The sequence below is a fragment of the Crocodylus porosus genome, unplaced genomic scaffold (genome assembly GCF_001723895.1).
Source record: "Crocodylus porosus isolate Cpor-Errol unplaced genomic scaffold, CroPor_comp1, whole genome shotgun sequence".
Lineage (NCBI taxonomy): Eukaryota > Metazoa > Chordata > Crocodylia > Crocodylidae > Crocodylus > Crocodylus porosus.
The window spans coordinates 80,135,129-80,145,286 of NW_017728886.1; the positions used below are offsets into that span (position 1 = coordinate 80,135,129).

Consider the following 10,158-nt stretch of genomic DNA (forward strand, 5'->3'; position numbering starts at 1 on the left):
TTAGTACTTTTAAAAGTAATAAAGCACAGCACAGTAACAATGTCACTGTAGGGCAAATGCAATCGAATTGGAGGAATGGAGAATGGGAAGACTGGGTCCTTGAAAGTAACCCAACAAGGGGGTGAGTAGGTCAGGTGTACCAAGTCCCTGAGGAGAAAGGAGGGCACTTAGGGGATGATTAACTAGGCAGCATGCTATCTCATCAAAAAGGATGGAGTCCTGGACTGAGCTGCCTTCTCATGAAGAGAATGGCCTGAGCCCTTGTGAAGTCAAGGGGTGCTATTCCTGACCGTCCATCCCTGAGTCCTTTGGGAATGACAGTTTCCAGAACCCGCCCCTGTGCTAGAGAAACGACTCTAAGGTCTTACAGTATGGAGTGCTAGTGGAGCTGTTTGGTAAGACTGATTGAAAGAGAGGTCAGTGTGGGGAAATTGGGACAGTGCTCAAGCACTGAGGCTCAGGACCTACTTTTGCTGTAGCTGAAACGGCAGAGGAAAGATTTGGACATTTGGGGTATGACTAATAGTTAGAATTTAAAGAAAAGGTTTAAGCACACAGGGAATAGTGACAGAGTGATTAAGTTTGTTTGGTCTGTTTCCATCATATCACCTAACATAGTGCTAGTGTACCATTCTTGAAAGTCGAACAGTAAGATTTGAAATCAGAGTGCTTTAAACTCTAGCAGCATAGTAAGAAGAAGCAAATTACAATGCATCTCACAACTGTACATTAATTTGCTTCATACCTTTACAGCTGAGCCAACTACACTGGGGCAAAAATAGCATAATGCCATTTTATTATAGTTATATGGTAACTTTCAGACAAATGGGGTACTTTTTCAGGTACTCACTGAGAGTTTGAGGAAACATAGGTCCACATCCACTCTCTGAAGTTTTAGAATATAAATAGAGTATTAAAAATAACAGAGAGAGAAAGTGTGTTGTATAAGTAAGGTGGAACAAATGTGCTTTTAGCTCTCACTTAAAATCAGATGCAGACTCACTCAATAAGATAAAAGCCCTCACAGCATCCATGGCCCAAGTGAGTGGAGTCTGAAAAGGGAGGCAAATGACATAAGAGCAGAATAAGTGGGGGAAAAGGGACAAATGAAAAGTTCTGACGTGGAGTGGAACAAATCCATGGAGAGTCTCATCAATAAACCAAGTGTGGAAGAATATCCTTAGCATGCATGCACACGCACACATTTAGCAAGAGTGAAGAGTAGCTACCAGCTCTTTGCTACAAATTGATTTTTTTGGTAGAAAATGTGTCCTTTTAATTTGTGTGGTTCAAAGGTAGTGTTTTAAAAGCGGGCAGGAGAAGAGAGCATGTGTATGCATTATTGACTGAGTCATCTTTGGAAAAGACAGTTGGACTCCACCACAGACTTGATGTGTTCTTATTATTTTGTTGTTATAACCCTAATTAGGCTGAGTAAACTCTTGAAAACTTAGATAAGGAGCATATGATAGGATTTCTTTAAATACCCTTCTACTGGTAGGGATAAAGGAAGAAGAAACTCAGCTAGATGGAAGAATATTTATCATCTTTCATCTCCTGTTGTGTGTGTGTATACAGGTACATACACAAACACTTGGGGGAGCAATGAAGAAGTTTGGCTACTTATGACATAGCCAAGAGAAATTCAAAGAACAAATCACAACTAAAGACTTCTCTAGCTTTCTCGCCCTGGTCCTGATGCAGTCATCACTGATGTCCCCAAGCAGTCTCTGTAGCATATTCAGATAAAGCTCTTAATAATCAAACCTTCATATAAAGTTTCACAAATAGCTGTCCACACAAATTAGCCAAAACTTTGTTCAAGAAAAGGTTTTTGTTCTTTGTTCAAAAAGAAAATAGCTTGTTTTAAGACAGGTGTTCAGTCTTTTTCAGGAGATGGTTCCAATGAAACAGTAGCATTTACACTAATGGCATAGAAGTGACTCACTCTAGTGATGTTTAGTAACTTTGCCCAAATTTAAAGCATAACTAAACCACCAATGTTTGTGTTTTGTATTGTTTAATTTCCTTTGAGATGAAAGGAATAGCAAAAAATTGTCTACTCCATTTCCTTAAACACGTTCAAAATAGAATCAAGAATGTCCGGGGTAGGTTTAAAATAATTTCATCCTTTTGTGAATCTCAACACAATAATAGTAAGAGATGTTCCTTTACCTATAAAGACTTTAGTGATAGGGTCATTAGTTACTAGCAATCTCCAAATAGTTGCATTTGTAAGCTGCTTCATTAGTACAGGATTAGAACTGAAGTATCTGCTAACAGCTAGATCAAACACTCTTTAGAGCCATGCAAACATAAACCACATTCTTGGTTATATAAATAGGGAGATCCATTACCAGGCAATGATTTCTTCACTGAGGATAAGGACCGTGTTATTCAAGAAATGCATTTTTATAAAGTCCTTAGTGCAGAAATGATTAGAACTAGACATCTGCTAGATGTAGTCTCAGGGCATATCCAGATGAGCGCGCATGCATAATAAGTATGCACATGCAGGCGTTCCCTATGTCTCAAGAACCTGAGCCAAAAAAAAAAAAAGCTGGGGGTGCAGGGGGTGCAGTGTGCACCACCTGAAATTGGATCCTGGCCAGCCAGAGCCACACTCCAGCTGCTGGCCAGGCTCTGCGAGCCTGGATGGCTGCAGCTGGAGCCCCAAGAGGCCCCCCAGACCCCAGGTAAGGCTGCTGGGACCAGCCCAGGTGCTAGACCTGGTCTCCCCTACCCCACTTGGGGCAACTTGCCACACGACAGAGCATGCATATACAGGTGTTCCCCGGAGACAAGTAGTGCCACTGCTGTTTGTCCCTGGGGAAATGCATGTGCACACTTGTCTGGACGTGCCCATAGTGAACACTGGATTAAAACTTCCATATGCAGCAATTTGACAACATCTTTAACAATAGGGGAATGTTGAAGTGCTTTGCTGATTCAGGATTGATTTAATCTTTCACATTAAGTAGTTTGCTGGATTGGGACCTAAAACCACTGCTTAACTTTAAGTCTATAAGCAGCAGACCACACAGGTGATCACAGCTATGCAGCTGCTAATGTGCCTTGCTGAATCTGATCCTAAAAGCTTACATGTAACTGGGTTGCTCCAATATTATTCTTGAGATGGGACCAGCGTCCTTCCTCAAGAACAAAAAAGTCCAGGGACCAAGGAAGAGCTCAGAGGCTGCTGATCACCGTGAACTTCTGTTAGAAGGCTCCCGGGCCTGTTAAACTCTTCTCCTCTCTCTTTCATAAGCTTAGGTTATGTTCACATTTCAGGCTGCAGTATAATGTAAAGATACTGGAGCCAGCTCTAAATGAGATGGCCTGGATATTAGATGTAGGCTAGTCACAGCAGGCCAGTGCTTCACATGGGCTAATTCACCTGCTGTGTGGCTAGACTGTTTCAGGTGCAGTGCTATAGCAAGGGGGGGGGACTGGGGCAACCACCCCAGACACTGAAGTGAAGGGGTACCAACAGGTGCTGCCTAGTTGGGCCGGGGCATGGGATGGAGTCACGAGCAGCTCGTTCAGGGGGATGCAGGGATGGGGGAAGGGCGGCTTCCACCACAGTGTGCACTTCCAGGCAAATGTGGGGAATGTGTGCTGCCCCCTGCCACCCGGATCTGTGTGTGGGGCGAGGGTGGGCTGCTGCTGCAGGCTTTGCCCCGGGCACCAAACTTTACTGCTATGGCACTGTTCAGGTGCCCAAGCTGAGGGAGATCTCTGTATCCTGTGTGACAGTCTGAAATGTGCACAGCCCTCAGTAATGCTTTTGGGGGCAGGGGATCCGAGCTAGGGCACATGGGAGAAACCCCTATAACAAAGGAATGTGACTTGGGGATGGTGGAAGGGCAATCCTCATCACACTACCTTGGGAGTCCCGCTTCTTTCCGTCTCTCCTGAGCACTTCATCCCCAGCGATGTTCTTCTGAGCTTGTGCAGGTCTTGTCTCCCTAGCTTTGGAAAGTGCTTTTCAGATTGACAACTTCTGTGATGAAGAGTGCAGTGACCAAGCTGTTGCTGCTGCAGTCTGTGAGACCTAGCAGATTTATGGGGGTGGAGCAGCATCCATACCCCTTCCCTGCTGGCTCCCCCTCCTCGCTGGCTGGGAAAAGGGAGGGTCCTCCTTGGAGCTGGTCGATCATGCTGACAAAGTGCCCCTAGCCGTGCACTGCATTAACACCGCCCCCAACTCTCCCCCTCAGAGCTGTTTAATGGAGCTACAAGAACAATTACTTTTCCAATGTAGATTTTGCTCAGCTGTGCAGCTGACGTCCATCCATCCCCTTCCTCCCTCCCTCCTTCTAGCCTGGTCTCCTAGGTATAAAATGCCAGCTGCCCCCCAAGTGTTTCTCTGTGGAGCATCAGTCACCTGTGGAGCAGAGCTTTGGTGAACAGGTGAGTGACTGGGGCCAGCTGCTCTCATCCTTGTCTTGCTTCTGTCTGGCTGTTGCTGCTAGTTGATCTGTGAATGAGATGAGAACATTACTGGAACACAAAGAGCCCCTGAGGCTGTAACAGCAGCTTTGGGTTTAACAGGGAGTTGCCAGGAAAGAAGAGCTAATGGCAAAGACTGGTTAGTGGTAGGAGGGGTGTAGATAAAAAATGAAGACTTGGATCTGAGAAGGATAAGGACTTTCAGGCTCTATTCCTGACTCTGCCACTGACTCCCCCTGTGACCCTGAGCAACTCCCCTACACCTGCTGAAGCCAGTGGAAGTGCAAACACTGACTTTAGCCAAGGCAGGATCAGGCTCTAACCCCTTCAGATGCAAGCAGTTAAAAGGAGTGTGAATGAACACCCATTGAAAGACCTCCCAGGTACTTCCACCCAGGCTATGTCCCATCCAGATTTTAAGATCTGCCTTTTAAAGGTCCTGACTAGGAAGCTGAGTGTTAGTGTCACGTTTTTGGTGGTACCATGGTGGCAGGGAAGGAACTAGGGGGAAGTATACACAGTGTATGGCTGACAACTTTCTCCTCCTAGGGGAAAAGGAGGGGAAATGGTTAAGGAAATTCTACTGGAATGCTTCCCAGTTCATAATGAACTTTCCTATGAAAAGCAGGTTAGGTTCATAGATGTTTGGGTTGGAAGGGACCTCAGTAGATCATTGAGTCTGACCCCTTCCTTAGGTCCTTTTGTACTCTGAGCTGTTGTCTTAGCACTATTTATTTCTGCTCCATGTTTTTTGGTTTTTTCTTTAATCTGCTGCAATAGAACGATGAGATCAGGGTTACAAGTTAGACTTTAACATCCTTATTGTAATACCCAAAGGGCTGGGGAAAATAAGGAGCAAAATATTTTTTTTAGCCAGTAGTTAGTAACTATCATTAGAACCTCAGCCATGCTTAGTTTGAGAAGGAGAAGGATGGATTGGAGATTAAAGTAAAGCTCTGGGATTCAGGACCCCATCCTGTGCTTAGCATGGTCTTACCTCCCACTGACAACAATGGGAGTTGAGAATGCTCAGCATCATGCAGGATCAACACAGCAGTCTCCCTGTAGCTCAGTTTCTCCCAGATTAAAATGGGTAATACCACAACTATCTTTTCTTCCAGGGGTATGAACAAATTCCTTAGTGTGATATGGTGCTCAGCCACTTCACTGTAGAAGACCCAGCTGTACCTACCTAGAAGTGTTTGGATGACATGTACTTAAAAGGGCATCTTGCCCTGGGTGTTTATAATAAATTTAATAAAATAATGGGTATGTTGAAAGTTGATTCAAGTGAGCTGACTGGCTAATTCCAGTCTTAAGAAGTATCCGGTGTACCTGGAAAATATATCACCTGGGCAAAAAATATAAACACCAGTGTAATGGAGGCAGAATTGTCCTACTATATTGAATGTTCAGTGGGAATATAGGTATTCATAACATGGTCACTCTGTTCTTTTTAGAGGTGTTTGGCTGGGTATGATGTACTCTGTGAAGGTATTAATTACAGTGAGTTAATTATGCAGTTAACAAAAGTTAATTTAAGGGTTTGCTACAAACAACTATTAAAAACTTTCTTTTGGGTTATGTTTGTCTCTCATTTGCACCCTTAAAAAAAGTAAAGGTAAGCATTAAATTGTGCTGAAGACTAGCGGAAGCACATAGTGACTGTGGAGCTATTTTAATAAATGAAAGAAATGGAACTTGTCAAGTGCTTCAGAAAGTGCTGAATATTGGTTTAACTGCATTGTATGTTACAGTGCCCTTTGTTATCTCCCCAAATGTGAGGATGTTTTAGGGCCTGGTCCTGTACCTATTAATGGCTTAGTCCACACTTAGAAGTTGCATCAGCCTAGCTGAATCAGTTTGGAGTATTAAAACAATCACCATCCTAATTGGCATAGCTATGAGGGCTGGAACTGTAAATACAGATGTATCAGCAAACATGCCTTTTTTGCCAGCACTGCTTATTCTGTTTGAGGAACTGGCATAAGCTGTACTGGCGGAAGAGCTTTTTAACCCATGTGGGCATATCTGCCAGGCAGTGGTGATCTTAGACATCCTATACTGCTCCACACAGGTTGCTTCCTAAGTCAGAAGCAGTGACCTCACATCTGCTCACTGCTTCAGGTGAACTAATAAGCGTTACTGAGCGATAGCATCCATTAACGCACCTTGCTGTTCATCAGCCAGCTTGCAGCGCCACATGGACACAGATGCACTGCTTCAGGCTTGGCTGGCAGCCAGGGCAGAGCAGCAGATTTGGGGGTGCTGGAATGCCTGTCATAGGATGTGGACATGATTTAAAAACTGCAAATTGTTGAACTGTTCCCACTAGGAAGTTTGTCAGGATTGACCTACCAGGATTGACTTTTACAGGTAGACAGATCTAAAGCCAAGGACAGTGTTGCTTGTAGCTTTCAGCTGGTATGGGCTCAAAATATTTATCTCAGCTTCCCCGTAGGCTAAATATCCTCACTTAGAAACAGGAAGCCTGAAAAAAGGAAGGGTTATGTGACTTGTCCAAGATTTCAATGAGGTAATACAGAGCTAGGAATAGCACCTAGAATACGTTCCCTTGTGTCCTAACTTCTAGACCTGCTTCCTCCCATTACTGCCTAGCTCTTGAAGACAGTTGTCTGTAGAGCCCACTCTGTAGTCTGTCTTTCCTGTGCCTCACTGCCCTCAATAGTTTTGCTGGGACTTTATGGTAGGATCATATTCAAGTGGCAATAAGTAACTTGAAACTACAATGTTGTGTTGTGTTGAATTAAAAAAGAAATCTCAAATTCGTACCAGGAAAGCTTTACAACAAAGTTTTCATTTCCACAGCATTTAATCCTACCTAAGACTGTAAAATACCCCAGTAGCAAACATACTAGTAAAGAAAACATGAACAGCAATAAAAGAGATCATTAATATTATACTTGGAGAGCAAATCCTGATGGGCTGTAGAACTCCACAGCTCTCCCCAGTCATTGACTAAGCCTTACATCACTTTTGAGGGAGGTGAGTGCTATACCCACTGACCACATAGTGCACAATGACTAGGTGCAAGAAGCCACATAGCAAGTAGTGACAGTGTTGGACACAAGACATCCTGGGTCCTAGTTCTATCCTCAGTGGCATGGGTCAAGGGGTTCAATTTTTTAGTATGTTTTTGAGAATTGATGCCATGTTCTTTAAATCATGCATTTTAATTGCGTTTCCTTCTTTTTCTGCAGTGCCTTTATCCCCGACCCATCATGTGGTATTCAGTGCCATGGTCTCAGCAGTCTCACTGGTCACCTCAATCCAAGCACTTAAAGCTTGTCACAGTCTATGTGTTGGTGCTCTTGGTATCACTCAGCTTTGTGACAGGCCAGAGCAGATCATATAAACATCAGATAGACAACAGAAGTAAGCATTGATTTTTTTGGGTTTTTTTTTTTGTTTTGGGGTTGTTGTTTTTTCTTGGTCTTCTTTCAAATGAACTTTGATTTTGCCCCTAAGCCGGAGACTGTCAGCCTGATTCTTGTCTTGCAGGGGATAATTCCATTGCCTCCGATGAAATCCAGGCTTATACATACATGAATGAGATCAGACTTGGGTTGTTAGTCAGAATGCTGAGCACAAAGTCCTCTTGGGTTTGTCTTTAAGGTTAAAAAGATGAAATGGAGCAATAACCTCCATCCCATTGTATGTTGCGCTCTCATATAGATTAGGAAGTTTGATTTCATAACTCTCTTAGTCAAGTGAAATGTCCCCATTTTTAAACTTCTGTGACAGAAGCACAAGGAAGACTATGAATGCCACGTGGCCACAGAAGGCTGGGGGGGGCACGATGAGCTCTTGCAGGTGGCGGTGGTGCTATTGGCAGTGGAGGGGGTGTGGGTGGCAAGTGCTGACTGGCAGTCGGCGATCACCCACAAATGCCACTGGCAGTGCTGGCGGCAGCCACCGGCAATCATGGACCGCCCGCAGATGCCGTTGGCAGCGAGGCCGGTTGGGAGTGGCGACCACCCGCAGGAGCTGCCGGTAGTGTTGGCGCATAAGGGGTGCACCGCCAAGCTCAGGGGCTGTACGTGCACCTGCATGCACCCCCTACACGTTGCCAATGAGGAAGACACTAGTGCATCCGAGACCACTCATTTCCAAATATTTTATTGTCGTAATGTCTGAAGCCAGGCTAGATAAATGGCAATACCATCTTTTCTGCACTGAGTCAAAAACAGGGAATGTAAACAGTCTCTGCAACAGAAGCATGATCAAAACAAACCTCTCTTGCATATTCACAATGAAGGGGTGCAAAAAAGAAATGGAAGAAGGAACCTATAGTGTGCACCGTCCTTTCTCTAACCCCTCAGAATACTTCAGTGGGTGATTCTTGGGCACTGTGTGCTGAAGGCTTGCAGGGGGCTGGCCATGAGCAACAGGAATGAGTTCCCTTTACCAGAAGTTTCTACATTTTTACAAGCAACTAGAGAGATTGGGAGTTCAGATTTTTAGTTACCTACTTGACTCAATTTAAAAGTCTGATTTTTTTTCTTTTTTTTTTTTCTTTCAGAGGTTGGGGGGCTCAGTACTGTCTGGTAACCAGGCAGTAGTTTTAAGGTTTCTCAAGCTAGGCATACAAAAATTCATGGCCTGCAGCACAATTTATATCACAAATCTTTGAGAAAGTTATTTTGTGTTCATAGGGCAATTTGTGATCACCGTAGGAGGGGATTTATTTTTTGGGCTTCTTGGGAGTTTTTTTTTTTGCTTGTCTCTGTTTAAAGAGTAACACATACGGGGTCCTGTCTTGCAGTCTCATTTCAAAGCTCTGTGTGAACTAGTAAATGTATTTCAAATGAAATTGGCCATCAATCTATCTTGACAGTTGTATTCCTGGAATAATAGCAGGAACTTGATTATGGCACTGATGTTTCTATCACGCTGCTATAGCATTTTTCCCATTATGATTTCTTGCATTATACCAATATTGCCATTTTTTTTTCCAATGCAATTAAAAAAAACAACTGGTCTTGGAAATCAAATAGTCCAAAAAAATCCAAGTTTGAAGATCATGTACAATGTATAAAAGCTGCGTAAAAAGATTGGCCATGTTTGTATGGCATTTTTCATATGTGCTAAAATTTTTGATTTCTGATATAAAATCTTGTTGATACAGTGTCAGACACTTATTGGATAGTGATCATAAATGAGAATTTCTGTCCCATGAAAAGAATCTCCAAGTCTCTATATTTTTTTTATCTCTAAGAAGCTCAGAGTGAAAATATTTTATAGAACAAAAATTCCAAAATATCAGAATTTGGAAACATTACACAAAATAGAAAAGAGCTTTTCTATAAAAATTTTAATATTCCAACAGTAGATTTAATATTTACATAAGGTAAAATATTAAATCTTAATAAAAAAATAGAATAAAGCAATTGACAAAACCATACCTCTCAATATGGCATTTTAAAATTTATTTTTTTCAGCAAACTTTGTTGACACTGACAGGCTGTCATGAACACTGAGATTTTCAACACAGCAGCATTTTCCAATAGCAAAATAACTGCATTGAAATTTTGCCGGCAGCTTTAGTATGTTTGTGGTTTTAAAGTCCTGGCCACAGGCGATGACCTGGTAAGGGGCCTCCAGGTTCTTGACCACCTGGGCGATAGCGATCATCGCTTGCTGGAATTCACCATCCAGCGCAGGGTGTCAAGGGCCTGCAGCAAG

At 43.2% G+C, this 10,158-nt stretch overlaps 1 protein-coding gene across 1 annotated transcript in view; it reads right to left on the reverse strand.

The window, feature by feature from the left end:
• Positions 1–3,577: 3,577 nt before the first annotated feature.
• The window catches only part of MYRIP (myosin VIIA and Rab interacting protein), a 403,309-nt gene continuing 396,728 nt past the window's right edge, over positions 3,578–10,158 (reverse strand). The window contains exon 18 of the mRNA XM_019537529.1: positions 3,578–4,480. Within this exon, the coding sequence (XP_019393074.1) occupies positions 4,472–4,480 (9 nt within the window). The 3' untranslated portion in view covers positions 3,578–4,471. The remainder of the gene's footprint in view (positions 4,481–10,158) is intronic.